Below are 21,088 nucleotides of genomic sequence, written 5' to 3'. Positions count from 1 at the left end.
TGATATTCTAATCAACACAACAAAATAACTATCGAAGATTTATAATATGTAATAATCAAAGAAATAAAAAATAGAAAAATAAAGTGTTGAAAATAAAAATTATAACAAATACACAAGAAACTTATAGTGGTTCGATCAAACCATGCACTATGTCCACTTCCTGGATTCCTCCTCTCCAGGTATTTCAATATCACTATAGTATATCTTATTTATCCCCCACAGCTAGACGAAATAGCCCTTATAAAAATCTCTTCCACAAACCTGGTGAGGTAGAGAACGTAATCCTTTTCACTCTCATGGAGATGTAGAGAACTTGGAATCCCTTTTACCCTCTAGTTGAGGCAGAGAATCTAGAATCCTTTTCACCCTTCAAGTGAGGTAGAGAACTTGAAATCACTTTTGCCTTCCCCGGTGCGACGGAGTAGCCGAGTCCTTTGATGCCAAAGAGGTCTTATTTCTAAAGCTTCCCTCAAGACAAACCTTGACACATGGAAGAACTCAAGTGCAAGTTCATTGGAGAAACCATGTGGAACTCCTCGCACTCCCTTGCAAACCACAAGGATCTTCTCCCTCTCTCACAAACTCCATCCTTTCTCTCCCAAGCTCTAGGCTCTCCCTTCGAGCTTTTAGAAGAAATTACTTAATGAATGATAAAAATACTCATACAAAGTCTTATAAGAAAGTTTAAATAGAGGGTTTCAAGAAACCATAAAAACTTAATTTTTAGTTCAATATATCCTTGTAAGTACTGTACGAAGAGTAAGGAGCTGTATGATCAATTCAAGTATTTGAGCTGATCATCCATTACGATATGATTATCGCCTTATAGGATTAGTACAATCAAATTTGATTATCGTCCCATATGACTAGCTACAATAAAATATCATCATATGTAAAGATCGGGTCATAAATACGATTTATCCAATCGTACAGTATGATCTTACCTGTCCAATTAATCCAAATTTGATCCATAATTATATGATTAATTTAGGCAATATTTAATTATATCGTACAATATGAATAGTACAAAATTCATATTTTAAAATATTGCCTAAATTATGATTGGCGTCTAAGATTATGATTTCAATTGATCATCCTGTAAGATGAAGATCATGCAGTACGATTAGTTCAAATAGATTTAATTACATAATTAGCTGTTGATTAACTGATAAATTGTTCGTACAATATGATATTTATCGTATAGTGTGATTAGTTCAACAAATTACTCTTCTAATTTTTTCTATATCATTCCCATGAGAATATGCATGCACGATCACTAGGCTTGCATACACCTTTATAGGACTTGACTCAAAAAATTAAAAAAATACATAAATAAATTTTACAGTCTCTTTCAGCATATCCTATTCTATCCAATCTTAAGCCCTGATCTTCATTAAATGGTGCATGACATACCTAAAATGTCAGTACACACAAAAATAAATACATAGTACAAATGCTACGAGACAAAAAGATGGAGTCAATAATATTTGTTATCATCAAAACCATCAACTCGGGAGTTCGAGTTGCAATAATCTCTATTTTTTTATGATGACAAATATTATTGGTAGAATTTATAAATTAAATTATTTTCTCATAATCTTTCCCTCACTAAGAGAATTATAATAAAAATAAGGGGAAAATTTTAATTTTTTATTTAATGTTTTTTTTTTTCAATTTTAAGAAAAGTTGAAAATAAATAGCAAAGAAAAATTTGAAATTAAATAATAAATGCAATCAATGCAACTAGATGTGTTCCCCCCTTTTGTCATTACAAAAAATAGAGAAAATACAACACCTAAAATTGAACTATATGTAGAAGGAAATTAGAACATATAATCATACATAAAATTAATTCACAAATCAGATAAACAAACACACAAACAGATAAAAAAACACATAAATAAAAAAATACACAAATAGCGAAATAAACTTTATACTTGATCGAAATTATCATTGGAATCATTTTCACCCTCTAGGTGAGGCAGAGAACGTGGAATCCTTTTCAACCTTCAGGTGAGGCAGAGAACCTTAAATCATTTTAACCATCCCCGGTGCAGCAGAGTAGCCAGGTCCTTTGACACTAAAGAGGTCTTCTTCCCAAAGCTTCCCTCAAGACAAACCTTGACACATGGAGGAACTACGGTGCAAGTATGTCGGAGCAGTCGTGGGGAACTCCCTCTCACACTCCCTTGCAACCCATAAGGAACTTCTCCCTCTCTCACAAATTAACTCCACCCTTTCTCTCCCAAGCTCTAAACTCTCCCTTCAAGCTTTTAGAAGAAATAACTCAATAAATGACAAAAAGACTCATACAAAATCTTAGAAGAAGCTTAAATAGAGGGCTTCAAGAAACTCTAAAAACTTAATTCAGTCGTCTTTGATCGTACATTACGATTAGTTCAATATATCGTTATTAGTACTATACAAAGAGTAAGGAGCTGTATGATCAATTAAAGTATTTAAGCTGATCGTCCAGTATGATATGACCATCGTCCAATATGATTATTACAATCAAATTGGATTATCATCCCGTACGATTGGCGATGATAAAATATCATCCCATGTAAAGTTCGAGTTGTATAGTATGATTTTTCCAATCGTACAATACGATCTTACTGGACCATTTAATTCAAATTTGATCCCTAATTATATGATTAATTTAAACAAGATTGAATTACATCATACAATGCGATACTTATCATAGATACTTATCGTATAGTACAAATAATACAAAATTTGCATTTCAAAATTTTGCTTAAATTATGATTAGCAGCTAATATTATGATTTTAATTGATCGTCCTTTATGATCAAGATCATCTATTATGATTAGCTCAAATAGCTTTAATTACATAATTAGCCATTGATTAGCTGATAAGCTGATCGTATGATACGATATATATCGTACAGTATGATTAGTTCAAAAAAATTACTCTTCCAATTTTTCTCTCTATATCTCATTCCCATGAGTGTGTGTGTGAACGATCACCAGGCTTGCATACACCTTTATAGGACTTGACTCAAAAAATTAAAAAAATGCATACATAAATTTTGCATACTCTTTTAGCATATCCTATTCTACTCAATCTTGAATTCTGAATCTTCATTGAATGGTGCATGATGTACCTGAAATTTTAGTACACAAAAAAACAAATACACAGTACAAATCCTAGGAGACACATAGAAGCAATCAATTATGTTTGTTATTATGAAAGCCATAAACTCGAAAATCCGAGTTGCAACACATATGACTGGGATCCATTATGCATTGGAGTGTAAACCTTGCAATCAATTTATTTTACAAGCTCTTTCCTAGATTACGTGACTTGCTAGGATTATTTAAACATAGGAAGGAACTTCCCTCATATAGAGTTTTTGAGAAATGGAGGGCCATCCTAAATGAGGTTCCTAGCGCTTTTGTAAGATAAGTTTTTTAAAATTTTAACAAGAATTCATGTAGCATTTACATAGATATATATGGAAGAGTGCTCTATCTTATTTGTAGTGAAGATTTTGAAGTGTATGCACATCCTCAACTTGACTTTGAAGAAAATTTTTTGTAAGTCGCACATTATTATATGCCATTCTGTCGAGAATAGAACTCAGATTCCAGTCTATCTCCTCCATAATACTGAAAAACAAACATTTAATTCAGATTTAAAAATACCTTCTAATGCTCTCCATATGCAATATTATTTTCTACTGTTGAAACATAATATCCATTTTATAAATTAAAACTATAAAATTTTTAAATAACTTTAGAGCTACAATTACGCTATTTTTTACCCGGCGCTAAATTAAGTCAAGTAGAGCCAAGCACATCATGAATTGGACTTGGTTTATTCATACTATAAGGTACTAATGTTTGGCTCAAGCTCAAGTCGAGGATTGATTGTACTTATTTTTATTAAATTTTTATATAGTTGATTTGGTTAAATTAATCAAATAAATAATTAAATGAGTTAATAAACAAGCTAAACATTTTAACAAGCTTTGACTTCTCATAATAATAGCATTGGCAAAATCATATATAACAACCTTTTTAAGTATAATTCCTGGTTTGTCTGCTTACGAAATCATAGCCTAAGCTTCATTTCAGACAAATATATAAAATTAGCTTTTTAGTAATATATATATAATATATATAAGAAATAAATAACTTTAAAAAAAATCTTTATATCGTTAAATATTTTTAACTCCTAAGAGATGAATCAATAAATTTTTTTTTAAATCTACATATTTTTTCTTGTTATGACTCTTATAGAGATCTTCATGCAATACACAATCTCGATGCAACCTTGCTTCATTTGGGGCAACTTTTCTACTAAAAATAATTTTTAATATAAAATTTTCGACGCTTCAAATCTTTGTAGTAAAATATTATTTTAAAAAAATTATTAAAAAATTATCCCAAACAAAACTTTAATCAACAATTATCAACTAAGGAGAATGATCTCAAATATGCAGAATAAGAGAGGAGATTATGTAAATAAGATATGAAATTGAGGAGCTATTTAATATAATTTAAAATTAAAAAAATGGTGTAAAAATTATATTTAAATATATAATAATAATAATAATAATAACAACAAATTACATCTTTTAAAGTAAATCATTTCCATAAATATTTGATCTTCAAAATTTTTAAAATGTAAAATATTAATATTATTTTAATATCAAATATATCACCTATATTTTATTCTCACCACTCATATATTTCATTCATACCACTCATATTTAATATGAAAATGAATTATAGGTGGTATATATGTAATATTAAAATTTTAGGTGTTAGATATGTAAATAGTATAGTATATAGTGATATATATATGTACATCCCCCAAAATTTTAATGTTTAAAATTCAATTCATATAGGCCTTCACTTTAAAAGCCATACATAAGCAGGTTAAAAACTCGCATATAAGCCATACAAACCGATTTAGAGGAAGGCGTAAATCTTCATTTTTTCAGAAAAATTTCTCTGAACTCTTCATTTGATTTGGGCTTCTCGGTTGTTTCATCAGTTGGTAATTCTCTTTTCGACCATCCCAATGGCTTCGCAACTGCTCTGGGTATTGCAAAGGTAATATTCCTCACAGGTTTTGCAGTGTTGCGACTTTCTTCTCTTGGAGGAGCTTCAGATCCTCTGCTTAGGTTTCCTTTACCTGCAGAGAAACATGACAATAAGGAAGAATTTTTTTATTCGATGGCATCCAGTGAATTCTGTGTAAATAGGGAATTGGTAAATTCTTCATTGTAAAGTTCGGTCTTGGAGAGATTATTATGTGCGGAGTCTGGACCGGAGCTTCATCCGGTTCTTGTGAGTATGTGTAATAAAGTGCATTGATGCACAATAACTGTGCCTTTAATGTGCACACTCATAGAATCCGGACAGTTCTCTGATTCAGACTTTGCACGTAATAATCTCCTGTCTTCTTGGGCATCATTAAATTGGGTTTCAGAGCAGTGAAGTTCTCATAGGAAAGATGCTTAGCAAGGAAGCAAATCTGGGTGTTTTAGGATTTGAACGTCCTCACTTAGTAAACATAAACAATAATTACTTAATTGAGTTCAAATACCTTGTATAGATGTTGGAACTTTCAACTAGCTGATATTTCAGCTGACTTAAATTAGTCAGCTTCTAACTTAAACAACAAATCTTTGGCAGCTTAATAACATTTCATTCAAATTTGAACCATCAGGTCAGTTAACTTGTTTTGGTTACTCTCCTAACTTGTTTTGGTTACACCTATGATGCACAGACACGGACACGGTGACACAGATACGACATGACACGGACACGGGACACGTCAGTTATTGAAAATATAGGACACGGACACGGTATTATAGTTTTTATACTTAAAAAATAGTGTATAAAAATTAAATAAGTATAATTTTAAAAATAATAAGTCATTAAACTAGAATTTGTGTTTAAAATGATTAGTATCAGGATGTCGAGAGTCAGACATCGATGTCGTTTATCAGTCACCGAGAGAGGAGATGAAAATCCTTCACTGCCAAAAAGAAATGAAAATGAGAATATTTGATGATTGGGTATTAAGTGCGGACATTGATTTGGTATTGTGAATGGGAAATAAGAAATTTAGTTTAAATCCCGCAAAATACAAGAAATTATATTTAAAAAGAAATCATAAAATATTTAAGATACGCGTGTCCGGACACGCGTGTCCAATTTGTATTTAATATTTTATAATCGGACACGTTTTTGGCGTGTCCGACACGTGTCGGAGGAGTGTCGTGTCGGATATGGCGTCAGACACTGCACGCCTCTTTGAGGAGAAGTGTCGGTGCATCATAGGGTTTACAAAAAAAAAAACTTGTTTTGGTTACACACATTTCTTTATCACAAAAAAATCTAAATCAATGATAACGAAAACCAATTTGACTTAGGCTTTGTTTGAGACGGCTTTTTTATTGTTTGTTGAAGCAGCTAGTATAAAAATTAAAAATTTTTGTACTAGAAAACTGTTTCAAGAAACAGTAAAAAAGCCGTCCCAAACGAAGCCTTAACCTGCACCTACTTTTTCCCTTTCCACAAACTACATTGTATTGCAGATGACTACTATGTACTAAGAAGTTAGCGTCTTCTAGCAGCATTATCCATTTATTCAATCTCACAATCAGTGGAGTAGAATCTATCCTAGCAGGAATCAAGGAGTGTAGATAATTTATCATAATAGACCAATGGTGTGCAATTTGATTCATTCATGAACAAGGAATAGTAGAAAGACTGACCATGCAAATAGTTGATATAAACACCACGAAAGATTTATAAGTGTACCTTGACTACGAGAACTCATGCTGGGAGGCAAAGATTTATTTCGTCCTTGCTTGGGATCTGAGCGAGCGATGCTCAATTTATTGCCAAGCAACTTCTGTTTATTCTTTGCAACAGCAGCTGCAAGATGTTCCTCATCCGAAAAATCTACATAGGCCAACCCCTGTAGAAAACTTTAGATGGTTTAAAGAAATTTCCAGTTGCCAAGCGGAAACCCAAGAAATTAGCAAGAAAGAACATACTTTCAAGTGTGTAAGATGCCTTTTTGTATATTATTGAACCAAAGTGAAATGCAGATTGACATAAATAATGAATATCAACAAATATGTTGAAAGCTGATAAAAAAATGCAGTGGTATAATAAGATTAAAATGGTGATAATTCAATTTAGAGGGATCAAGATGAGTAGATTATTCATGTTCTTTCTATGTTAAGATGAAACACCTTTTGTTCTTTCACCAAACAGTATTAAAGAAATATGATCAAATACAACTTCCAATGAGAGGATGCTTTTGACCAGTGAGATGTCACAGAAAGAGAGGCCGGGAAAAAATAGAACTCACCCTTGATTTACCACTGAATTTGTCCCTAAGTAAGCGTATAGCAGTCACTCCTCCAGAATCCTTGAAGAATCCATGCAAGTGGTTCTCATTTGCCTGCAAAGGACAGCTGCTGAGATGCAAATTCAAGCAGAGTTGTACTCAATACATTAAGCTTCTCCTAATACAGTATTTAAGAAGAGATTGAAGCATTCAATCTTAGTCCTGCATTGCAAAGAGATGCTCTATAGCTCATGACCTCCAGGTTATAATTAAGGCTCACCATGAATACAAATTGAAGTACAAAAAAAAATCTAGTCAACAAATTATGGAGAACTTGCCTCAACACTAAGGTTTGATATAAATGCAGTACACTTGTCAGTGTAAAATATCTTAGTTTTGCTCAACTTTGAATCTTCAACACCTTTAACATTATGTTCATGATCCCCAGTGTCTTGCAATGTTTCTTCCTGCTGATTCACATTATCCAAAATGCTCGAAGTACTGGTAGGAACAGGTATAGATGTTTCAGATCGTTCAATTGTAACGTCTTTTCTTTTCTTTGCCGGAGGCTGCTTATCACCATAAGTTTTATTTGCTTTCCGTTTTTGTGATGCAATTACGGCAACTGAGCCATCTTTCTGAGTGGACAAAGAACCTTTAGAATCCTGCTGCGATTTGTAAGCCATCAGCTCTTGTAAACGAGGTGTCACCTACAATGATTACAGATAACAACGCATCAATTGTCATAAATGAGGGACTAGAATTGAATGGAGATTCTTTGAAGAAATAAGTCAAAAAAGTGAAAATATCTATACCATCAGAAGATATTGCCACACAAACAAAAAGCCAGAGCTTGAGTGCCTCAGGCGTGAGCGCCTCTTTTTAGTTATTTATTGCCAATATTTTGTCCATCATATAAAAATATTACCGTTTCATTTGGGATGACTTTCTTACTGTTTCTTAAAACAACTTGCTGGTAAAAAAATTTAAATTTTGTACTAAAAAATTACTTTAAGAAGCAGTAAAAAGTCGTCCCAAACAAAAACCTAAAATAAGCATGAACATATTTTTTTAATCTGTCCATCCTTATTTGTCTCTTCTTAACAAAGAGGACTAAAGCAATCCTTTTCAATCAATTTTCTTCCTTTTAAACCCTTGCTCATGCAGATTTTTAATCCAAATTCAATCACCGCTGCTTCCATTTATTCTTCTTAATGAAAGGCACCAAAGGACGTCTTTTCATGATTCTTCCTACCACTTGAACTCATTTTTTCAAGTTTTCCTGATCTCTCCTTTATATCAAACAAGTATCTTGACGAGGCCATGTCATTTTTTATTTATGTTTCTTTTTTTTAAATTTGTTTTACTTGTTATTTTGTTTAAGTTATAACATGAGTTTTAAATAATCTTGATATTCTTATACATTTATTCAATTTAAAAAATATATATAATATTTAAAATATTTTGGCAATGGGTTAAAGGGCAGTCTTCAGACATAAGAGACTAGTGATTGCAACGATGAATCCAAGTGAATTTTCTCATCAACTTCATCCTCTACAGCTTACCAAACATGATTTGTTCTCACATTAACTTATTTTTAAAAAATAAAAATTAAAAATTGACGCCAAGCAAGCCCTCATATTATTGCTAGTACTTATGCAAATTGTTTTAAATCAAATATGATGACTTACCTTACTCCTTCCTAGCGGGATTCTGATCTGGTAGTCAGACCTAGGCCCTGGATTCCTAATCTGTGGGACTATCACATGTATTGCAAGTCAAAGTCATTCTCTTATTCTCATAAAAAGTATCTATAAGAATATTATTAAAACATTGTATATTCTATCCTCATAATAATTATCAAAAGATCAATATGTAATTAGCTGATTCCAAAGGAGGAATTATCTAGTATATCAATGAATCATGCTATATAAATGGACATGGCAGTTTGGCATTAGCTATGTACAACATTTCATTTCCTAGTATATCAGGCTTACAAACAGACAAAAATAAGTCATTTCTACCACCTCTTTGTGCTCAGTGATACTCCAATTTTCTCGATTGTTGTCCTTATATCCTTAAAAACTCCCATAAACAGATTTATTTCTCCTAGTAAGTTTGCTTCTCTTACTTACAAGATTCTAAGTTACCAATTCCCCACAAACAATCTCTACCACACGTGTCATCTCTCAACAGGTCTTGAGAACAACACATAAAAAGTCTTTTATGATGATGCTGAGTGCGTGAAGCAAACAAGAGCTTATGGTGGTTTGATGAGAGCAAGTGATATTATACATGACCTTTAGTTTAGTGTTATTATTACTATTATTATTATTATTATTATTATTATTATTATTATTATTATTATTATTATTATTATTATATGTATGTTTGTATGTGTTCTAGAATATTACTTCTACACATCTAGCTTCGCACTCCATCTTTGATATAGGGAAGGCTATCTTATAGAGTTCACCGATACCGGTGTTATCTATCATACATAAGAATCTCTCAACTATATTCAAAAAGATATAGGATATCATATATTTACTATGATATGCTTTTAATTGTCTCGAAGCAATTAAGTTGTATATCCATTATATCCTCAATTTACATTATTCGTGTGTGGGCTATGAAAATTTGGCTTTAGGGTGCCCCGACCTCCTTGTTGATTTGGGGAGAGTTTTAACAGATTATGTTTCAGAGAAAATTTTTGGAAGACAAATTTGCTGGAGATAGGATACCACCTAGATATTTCACTCTAATATGTGAGAACTTTAAGATATGAGGTCTGATTTCCTATAGGATCAAGCCCCTATGTTCCCCTATGTTTTATTATTACTTTTGATCACGAGTGAGCATTTTAAATTAAGATTTGACATTAGGTAGACACCAAGTATTTACTATATAGTAAAAGCATATTTAAGAATTTAAGATTAAAAATTTATCCCCACACACTTAAAGTGAATTGTGGGGGGATAATGACGAACCCACTTAAGATCTTATGATTCTATCGTCTCAAGTCATCATAGTCCCTGGTCTACTAATAGGAGATAGTCGACTTAATATACCAAAAGATCCTTGTTGTTACCAATGGATTGCTTTATATAAGGGTAATTTGTAGACTTGAGATGAATGTTTAACTATGGGATAAATTAAGTCAACCATAATTAACAAAGAGCTTTGTACCCTATCAAGTCTACTCTATAATTCATTATTCAAAGGTATTAGCCATTCAAAAGCATACAAACTATAATCATGACTGTAATGTAGTGAAGTTGTTGGGTTAAACCACCCAATTAAAGGTTACCAGTCATAATTGTTTATTATGTGGAGCTGTTAGGCCAAACTACCAATTAAAGGACCCTGCCATAATAATTTACTTTGTAGAGTCATTGGGACAAACTACCAGTTACAGGACATAATTCATGTGTGGGCTATCATCGAGGGGTGTTTACGCCATTTAAAATGTTTATATTTTGTAGAAATTCAGACGCATTTAAAAGGTACAATCATCTATGGTTGAGATTTAATTTCAATATGACCATTATCGAGGATTTAAATAATTTCATTTTTATTATCCAAACCTTGCCAACTTTGTGCCCTTGCTAGTAGAGCATCAGGTTCGATCTAAGTTTATATTGCATTTTGATGATAGGATCCTCTTTAGTTGATATTTACTATCAATGTGACTATCATCAAGGATTTAAATAATTTCATTTTTATTATCCAAACCATAACAACTTTGCCCACTTGCCAGTACAGGATCATGTTTTGATCTAAATTTATATTGCATTTTGATGATAAGATTTTCTTTGGTTGATATATATTATCAACACATACATCATTGGGAATTTAAATAATTTGTATTTTTGAGTTATTTGAATATTGTTGACTCTATTTGCCTACTAAAGATGATTAGGTTCGATCTTGCGCACTAGGGGTGTCAATTTCGGGTCACGCGTCGGGTTCGGGTCGAACCCGAAACTGACCGGGCACTATTCGGGTCAACCCGAAGCCTACCCGTTTATGAAAACGGGTCGGTTTTTCGGACCCGAAACCGACCTACTTTGGGCCCGGGTAAACCCGAAACGACCTTAATGACCCGGTGCCAACAAAAAAATGCTAGTTTTTGGGTCCAAAAACGGGTCAATCTCCTCTTTTTGGGTAAAAAACGGGTGAATCTCGGGTTGTTGGGTTAAAAAACAGGTGAATTTCGGGTTAGAGGGTCAACCCGAACCCGAACCGATTTTTGAAACTGGTCGAATTGTTGAACCCGAACCCAACCCGTTTCGGGTTCGAGTTGACCCTATAATCCGAAATTTTTGGGTCGGATTTTCGGGTCGTGTCAAATATTGACACCCCTATTGCATACATTGCATTTTAATGATAGTCTCCTCCAATTGAGACTTTCTTTCAACACAATCATCATTGAGGTTTTACATAATTCATATTTTTATCATTTAAATTTTGTAAACTTTGCCCATTTGCTGGTAAAGGATCAAGTTTGATCTAAGCACATGTGATAATTCCATTAGGGAAATTTGCACTGATCAAGGCTATTTTCATAATCATTTGGACATTCCTGCAGTGGCTATTACACACTTTCTAACCTCTTCAATAATAAACCCTTCCCCATTACTCATGACTACCCCATCCCTTGTGGCCATACTATCCCTGTTCATCTTCTCTCCTCCCTAATAGCTCCTATTTTACCAACGAGAAAAAAAGTTATTATCTTCTCTGCATTTAAAGATTCAACCCTTGGAATAGATGGGTACACTTTTGGGTTTTATATCTCTACTTGCAATGCCATTGGTCCTCAAGTTTGTTTGGTTAGTCACTTTTTCAACAAGGGATATCTCCCTAAGAAAGTTAAAGTTACGGACACTACATTATGCTAGAAATATTTTTTATTACAGACCCATTTCCCTTTGCAACACATTTTGTAAAATTTTTCTAAGATTTGGCTGCTAGAATCCAACATATTATGTCTTTTATTATTCACAATAGCCAATATGATTTTATTAAAGGCATGATCTCTACCGACAAAATCATTCTAGCAAAAGAATTACTTGTTGAGCTAAACTCTAAAGGGAACAATTATTTCTTTTGCACAAAATTAGGTATATTTAAAGCTTTTGACTCTTTAGCCAGGGAACATGTCTTACATAGAATGCATCTTAAGGGGTTCCCTCAACAGTTCATTGGTTGGATAATGTCTTGCATCATGAATGTTCATTTCTCAGTTTGCATTAATGGGTATTAGGAAGGTTTTTCAGTTCATTTTATGGCTTGAGACAATGATGCCCCCTCTCACCTTACTTATCTGCATTGCCAGCTATCTAGCTTATTTGAGCAGCATATATGTAACAAGACTTATGAGGGTATTGTTGTTGGTGAGAATAATTTTTCTCATTTTCTATATGCAAATGATATTTGATCTTTGGCAGGGTTTCCTCCACTAACTTGCAAATTCTAAACAATATTTTCACAAATTTAAAGCAACATCCAGGCTAGTTATTAATCCCTCCAAGAGCAATATTATTTTTTTCTAAAAGCACTCCCCACCAGCATGCTCTTTACAGTATTATTAACCTGAAAAGTAACAATAACTTATTTTCCTACCTTGGGATCCCTAGTGCCACTAGGAGGCTTCTGAACTCTGATTTTCAATCTCTGATGAACATTACTCTCATTCTCGAGGGATGGAAAGCCAAATCCCTCTCACTTGTTGGTAGGCTACAGTTCATCAAATTTACAATAATGAACACTATCACATATTGGATTCGTTGTTCCATATTACCTAAAAGCTGCATTAAATATACTAACAAGCTAAATGCTCACTTTCTATAACACTAAGAAATTACATCTGGTCTCATGGAGTAATACTAGTAAAACTCTATTTTTTGGTGGACTGGGCATTCCCTGAACTAGTGATCTCAACTTGGCTTACAACTACTCCTTGATTTGGTGGGTTCTCTCATCTCAGAGCTCGCTTGCTGATTGGTGGAAAGGGAATACTTCACATTTTGGAGTTCATCTCACTCCAAAACCTCTACATTTTGGAAGAGGATTAAAATGGTTGCTGAGAATTTTTCTACATACGTGAATTGTAATATAACTCCTGAAAGCAATCTCCTGTTTTTTTGGAGTTCCCTGGTATCATGATAAAACTATTGAAGAGCAGTTTGATATTCCCAGCACCACCATTGCTCATTTAAAGAGCATTAAGTTGCCTGATGTTATTCATAATGGAGTGTGGAACCTTCTGTTTCCCTACCAACTCATGTGCAGACCTCTACTCTTACTACACCTATATCACCTGTAAGTCAAAATTGGCTTACTTGGAGAGGGAAAGTTAAACCTTATTTCAGAGATTTTTGGCTATTTTTATTTGATGAAATGGAGTTTATGGTGTGGCACAAACAAATGCGGTTGTTAGCTCAAGAAAAATGGTGCGTAGGCATGAATCCTGCTTTATAGACATAGGATTTCATTCTCCTTAAATCAAATTGTAGTTAACCATATTTTCCATGAGGGCAGTATCAAGGTTTAATTAGATCTGAGTCTTTACTTCTCATGAGCGCAATCACTCACAGTTAATTACCACTCATAACATTTAAGAGAGAACTCTCGATTAAGGATGAATAAATTTTAGGTGATTTTAGTCTCAATTGTGGGGAAAATAGAGGTAAACCCGATCAAGATCCCATGATTCCATCATCTGGGGTATACTATAGGTTTCAATCTATCAACACTAACAATTATTAACCATAGTGTCAAGGGAATCTGATTAGTAGCTATATGTTGCCTCCTCTCAGGAATCCCAAGTAGGCTGAGATGTTTAAATATAAATTTTAGTTTTATTGAGGTTTTGAGATTTATATCTATTAGAATACCCATAAGTTAATTTGATTTGTGATTCATAACTTTGTTTAGAAATTGCTCAGAAGTTTGAATTGAAGAGGGTCTTACGGCTTCTATTAGAAGTAGCTCGGGTGTTCAAATTTGGGTCAAGATTTCCGACTTTCATTGAAATTAGCCCATAATGCGGGGCTTACGACTTCTAATAGAAGTAGCCATTGGTAGGTTTTATAACATAGCCCTATAGGCTAAGCTGTCTGTTGATTTTTGTTTGAGGGTTTGATGTTTTATCTAAATTTTTTTCAAATAATAGATCTCATGACTCCGATTAGAAGTTGCCTAGTTATTTAGGTAAAAAGGGTCTTATTGCTTCCCTCTGTAAGTATTCCATTAGCAGGTCTTACAATTTAGCCCTCTAAGCTAAACTGCTCGTTTGAATTTGGTTGAGATTTTAGGGATACTACATTTTATTTAGAGATTCCCTAAAATGTAGGTTTTATTACTTCACTTAGAAGTGACCCAATAATGGGTCTTATAACTTAGCCCTATAGACTAGGATGCCCATTAATTTAATTATTTATTTGTTTGAGTAAACAATAGTAGTTTGTTAGCTTGATACTAGACTGTGGTTTTCAGTTATTTACTCGACACTTACTAGCCCTCAGTTGTTGTTATGTGACACTAGTATTTCTGCTACCGTAGTTTCTTTCCTTGTTTTAGTAGTTCCGCACTTTAACCTGTTTTATTTTTTATTTTGATATTACTAGTTCTCTTTCAGTTCTATTTTTTAGTAGTCTGCTCAACTTTATGTTTATAGCTTAGTGTAATATTTATTCTTTTTCCTGTTTTAGCATTTATTTTGATATTAATTTAATTTTGAAGCTAATAAATTTTATTTGCTTGTTGTAGGAGCTCATGATGTTTCAAAATTTAGAGGATTCGCAGTGTTTGAGAGTACAGAGTTTGAGAGTTATTGTACAAGGTTTTTATAGGGTTTGGAGAGCAATGACGTTTGAGAGTTTTAGTGTTGAGAGTTGTGAGTTGAGTTAATTGGTTGTGTTTGAGTTGTGAGTTTGAGTTGAGTTTGTTGGTTGTATTTTAGTTGTGAGTTTGAGTTGAGTTATTTTAGTTTTGTTAGTATGAACATTATAAATTTTACACATTTTACTTTGGTTCATTTGATTGGTTGGTGAAATTTTTCAAATTGGTTGGTTGATTTTAAATTTTAAGTTAATTAAATTGGTTACTTAAATTTTATGATCAGTTGAATGAATTTTAAATTATTCAATTAAATGAAAATTGTTTGATTTGATGAGTTATTTAATTAAATGTTAAATTGATTAATTGAATTAATGAATTTAATTTGGTTGATTAATGAAATTAAATTTTTAATTTGATTAAATTGTTTAAATTTAATTAGTTAATGAGATTTTTAAAATTAGTTTAGTGGGTTTCGAATTTTAATTTTTTTTTAACATGACTAATTTATTAAAGTTGATTATTAAATTAAGTGAACTTCAAAAATTGGTTATCTTGAATTTTATGTTAAATTGATTAAATCAGATTTTTAGATTAAATGTGATTTATTTTAAATTAAATTAGATTTTTTAAATTACATTTGATTTAAATGAATAGTTACATTTTATTAAAATTGAAAATAAGTTTTTTTTTTAATTAAGGTTTTAATTTAATTAGATTTATTAATTTTTAAAAGTTCAAATTAATCATTGTTTTCTAACTTCTGCAATCTTCCGGGAGATTTTGGCAGCCTCCTGGCATCCCCCCTCATGGGGAGATCGGGACGGCATATGTCGATAGTTTCTTCCCAGCAAGACCTAAGGTCGATGACACGAGGCCTTTGATTAAAACCATTTCGGCCGGATTTAAAATCACCGGCATGATGCAATCATTTTGAAACCATCTCAGCCGGATTTTAAATCAACGGCACGAGGTCTTCATTTGAATTTATCCTTACACAATATGTTCAATAAAAATTTTATATTGTTTATACGTCCAACCAAAATCAAGGATCAGACAGGGCCGAAAATTGTAGTAGAGATAGGCAATTCAAATTGTCTTCTTCAATTAATTCGGACTGTTTTTCCTTTAAGCAATAATCCCAAGCAGTTTGAGCTGAATTAGAAAGCAATGAATAGAAGGTTCACGTGAATTGAATAATAAATATATAAAACTGGTTAGAGGGTTAGGGGCGGATAACATAGATAGGAAATTCATGAAATATTATATTCATGTGAAAAGGAGAAGAGCACATGGCCTTCGTGCGGGAGTTTTTGGGTTACGGCTTGAGTAGACGATGAAGGTGTGGGATAGGGAGGCATATGCGGCATTCTTTCCTGAGGGTGAGATTCAATTTGGAATAAGTGAAAGCCGCACGAGAAGGGTTTTCGTGCGGCTTGTTCATGTCTGGAACGAAAAAAGGGTGAATTATTGTGGTCTATGTACCTGGTCGGATTGTAATCAGGAAGTGGATTTGCAAGCGGGAGACCATCTTATGTTTGGGAGGCAAACTCTTGGACTCACGGCAGGCTCGATCGGGCAAGTGCAGGCTCATGATCTCGTACAGGTTCATGATCGGATATAGGTTCGTGCTCGGAGGTAGGATTTGGAGAAATTTGATGCGACAAAACAAGATTGTCAAGAAGACAAGTGAACATCTATCTCCCTTCTTCAATTTCATTTATTATTATTATTGATTAAGTCGTTAAGACACAGTTATTGAATTGAATTGCTGCGTCGTTTGGCAAGGTGGGGCCAGATTGGGGATAACTGTATTATATTGTATGGATGCATTGTTTCATGAAGAATCAACTTTATTTGCTTAATTACGGTTTCCACATTTGTTGGTTTATTGTAGTTGTCATCTGCTGCTGATGTTTGGTGCTAGTGTTTGTGAATTTTGTAGTTTTCAATGGTTAATTGGGAATGAGCTGGAGATTCTTATAGGGAGTGGGGTGATTAGAAGCATTAGCCTACAGTTTGATTTCAAATTTGGTTGCTAGCTTGTCTTAATATCAAGTCTGATTTATTTGAGTTTATGCGGCCATAGAGATGTTTGTTCCTTTTCATTCTACTCCTCATCTTCATCACAACATGATAGCAAATTTAATTGCTGAACCCAACATTCAAAGGACTAAACTCTGTTAAAATTTCTAAATTTCAAATTGAGCTGTAGAATTTAACAACTTTATTTTCTCTCTTTTTTTATTCAACAGCGGCATAAACATTACTCCATTAGATTCTCTATCTATGCTTGGCTAGCTATTATTGGTGGGCTTAAAACTGCAGGTTCTCTTTCTTCCAAAAATATTCTAGCAAACACTACCTGCATTTTTTGTGATTCCTATGCTGAAAGAACTAAACATTTATTTTTTGAATGTGATTTTTCATTCAACCTTTTAAGAAAGATTCTGCCATCGTTCTCCTCCTTTCTGCATCATCCAAACATATTTAAGGCTTTGATGTCATCCAAACTTATTTAAGGAAAATCTGAGATTAACAATGTCCACTGCCTTCACATATCAGCACTCATATACTACATCTGGAGAGAACGAAATGCCAGAAATTTGGGAATGAAATACATAGCCTCACTTCTCTTCACTTTCAGATCTGGAGGGTCATTCTCTTGAAAGCTCAGAATTGGAAATGCCATAACATCATCAAGAATTTCTTAAGATAACTTGCTGGATGAATTCTGTTTGGATGTTTCTGGTCTTCTGTTTCTTTTTTTTTGGGTGGCTTTTTTGCTCCCGATGACGATGAACAGTTGTTACCATGCTGCCACTCTTAGTCATCCCAAGATGGTCGTCGGTGTGTAGACCGCTGGCTTTATACTCTCCCACCCCTTGACGGCCTTATAATGCCTGACAACCGTGGTGAGCCTGCTTCATTTATTAGCTTCTTTACTAAAATTTGGGATCATTTTGTGGCATTCTGAGTCCTTGTGGGTGTCCGGTTGTTTTTGCCTTCAGAAATTTTTGAGCTCAATTAGTTCTGCATTTTGTATACAGTTACTTTTCCTATTTATTTCTAATATATTGCATTTGAGCTTCAATTTCCCTAAAAAAAAAAAACTCCATCCTCTAAATACCTCAAAGTTAGGTTTCAAATGTATAGAATTAGGTGCAGTAACACAAGGAGGAGGTAGGGCATCAACAACTTTAACTATGTGAATGTGTCTATGTACATTTTTAATGAGATCATTGATGGCACAAAAACTTTGCTTGAACCATTAAGCCAATGGGGGATTCAGAGCTGACCTTAAATGTGACCACATTCTCCTGTTAGCCACTCAACTGTTGATGGGGGCCACTCCATCCTACTAGCACCTCTGAAACTTAGATGAATCCATTCCTCCCTACTGACTCCTAGTCTAATCACCATACAAGGCTAACGTGGTAGACGTGGTTCTTAGAAGCTTCTCAGATATTAAGCGACCAGGAACCCCAACTTTCTTGATTTAGAATCCTTACAATGTTCAAAGTACATTTAGCCTTTTATAGCCATAGCAGCCACAAAGTAGTGGGCAAGAGAAAACGCTGAGAGCCAGAGTGCTATAAGCGCAACACAGATTAAAGAGTACGAAGAAGTAAAGTACATTTGCTCCGTCCCTAATGATCCCTATCCTATGAAATAATCCCATTGGTTTTACACTTTTACTTGACTACTTGGCAACCCAACTTGACACCAAAGGTATGATATAAAAAAAATTTATCTAAAATTGTTAGAGCAAAACATAAAATATATTCCAACACCACAAAGACACAAATTAAAGAAGAAAATAAAAGGGTTCACTGTTACATGAAAGAAAAATAGTATTTTATGCCAAGTTATCTTTCACATGCAACCTTTTGGTTGAACAATAGATTAGAAATCATCAACAAATTCATCCAACCTATTCATAGATCAATTCCTACAAACTGGTAAACGAAGAAACATGTGCCAGTCAAATACGAAAAATATTAACAAACCTCTAATATATACTGGAAAAATTTTGATGTGATCACTGTTACTGATGGAAACTGAGGCCAATCTACAACAGAAGAGGGCATACCTTTTTGACGGCAAGATCAAGATCATCCAAAGTGCCATATTCCCTTTCAAATCGCAACCAAGAGTGGCAAATGTCCTGAATGATTCTGAGTTATAAAAAGAACTATCCACTACTATTAAAACCTTAAGCCACAAGATAAGTTTAAAAATGTTTATCTGAAAAGGAAGAACTGGATATAATGAATTTGTTGCATAATGTATGATAATCACCGAATGGTAATCAAAGCATGCGAAAAAATAAAAAAGTCCACTAAATTATTCAATCCATAGAAAATGTCTAAACTAGACATATTGGACTGAGCAAACAAAATTTGATGTGTTCTGTATCTAATATCTATCATATCATCACAAGAACATGATGAAGTAGATAAATTTGTCAAATATGGAAGAGTATTACACTATCAAGAAAGCAAAGCATACTCTATCTTTAACTGAATTTTCTTCATCTTCTATTCCCCTGTAACCTGCCCCCTTCAATTTGTATTTCCTCATGTACTCCATCTCTTCACCTTCCACTCAAACAAGAACAATAGTCACAATGAAGTATTATTGTAAGGAAGTTCTCTAATGAATTAGAGAGCTGTGATGTGGCTGGTGTTGGGAGCAAGGGAGAGTACCAAGAGGTGTGAGGAAGGGAGGGATGTTATATGATTTGAGGGCTCCGAAAATTTGTCATGGTTCATAGTTTATATAAAATGAGATAGTGGTCAACCCAACATGAGCGAAGGATTATTTTCGACAAATATGGGTTGCTTCACCCTAAGATATCTTGTAGACTTGAGGTAGATGTTTGCTAATGGGGATAAATACAAGTCAACCTTAGCTAAATTAGAGTTTTATGCCCTATAAAGCACACCCTATGATTGACTACTAAAGGAATTTTTAAACCATTGGGGAATTTGCAAACCCTAACTATGATATGAATTTAATAGTGTCATTTCACGTCAAAAATATCCGATTAGAGGGCCCCAACTATAACAGTTTATTTGTGGTGATATTTGGCACAAAACTACCGATTAGAGGACACTTATCGTGTTCTTACTAGGAAGATATTTTTACAGAATGAATCGTATTGACACGCTTCACAAGACATTGACTCTTTGTGAGCTGAAGTTACCCTTGAATCTGTCATCCTCGATAAACATTTGCAGAGGGGATTAATTTTGTTTTTAAGTTATTATGATTGTAGACTTCATTTGAATATTATCTTCTTTATTGATTTTTTTAATATTTTGTAGAAATTTAAACACCCAAATAATTTACTTTAAGATTTGGGAGTATTTTATAGATAGTCTCCTCCAGTTGAGATTCACTTACAACATAGCCATTATGAAATATATATGAAAGTTTTCATTTTGTTACCTACGACCTTGTCAACTCTGCCAACATACTTGTAGATAATCAGATCTCATCTGAGTTTAGTGAATTTCACTTGAAGTAGTTTTAGATTTTTTTAATAATTTTATTAAATTTTCATAATTTTGTTTGGGTGTGGTCCTAAAATAATCTACATTGAGATTTAGTAGCATTTTTTAGATATATATATATATATAAATTTTGGTTGAGATTAACTTTCAATATGATCATCATCAAAGTGACATTAAAGTCACTCGAAATATCTGCAACATGAAAACTTGATTTTGAAATTGGCCCCTCCAATTAAGATTTTCTTTCAACATAGCCATCTCTGGGGTGACATTGCAATTACTCTATTTATATCTGCAACAAAATAAATTGATTTTGAAAATACCCCCCCCCCGATTGAGATTTCTTTCAACACGGACAACATTGGGGTGATATTAAAATCACTTAA

The 21,088-nt window shown here is 33.3% G+C and overlaps 1 protein-coding gene across 1 annotated transcript in view; it reads right to left on the bottom strand.

The window, feature by feature from the left end:
- Positions 1 to 4,807: 4,807 nt before the first annotated feature.
- Positions 4,808 to 21,088, bottom strand: part of LOC110115724 (squamous cell carcinoma antigen recognized by T-cells 3) — a gene marked incomplete at its 5' end in the record, with an annotated part of 43,233 nt that continues 26,952 nt past the window's right edge. Inside the window, 5 exon segments of the mRNA XM_020849051.2 lie at positions 4,808 to 5,163; positions 6,801 to 6,960; positions 7,360 to 7,452; positions 7,677 to 8,048; positions 19,277 to 19,351. Coding sequence (XP_020704710.1) covers positions 4,958 to 5,163; positions 6,801 to 6,960; positions 7,360 to 7,452; positions 7,677 to 8,048; positions 19,277 to 19,351 — 906 coding nt within the window.

Source organism: Dendrobium catenatum, unplaced genomic scaffold (genome assembly GCF_001605985.2).
Source record: "Dendrobium catenatum unplaced genomic scaffold, ASM160598v2 fragScaff_scaffold_306, whole genome shotgun sequence".
NCBI classification, from domain to species: Eukaryota; Viridiplantae; Streptophyta; class Magnoliopsida; order Asparagales; family Orchidaceae; genus Dendrobium; species Dendrobium catenatum.
The sequence above is the reverse complement of the archived record's forward strand: the minus strand, read 5'-3'. Positions and strand labels throughout refer to the sequence as shown.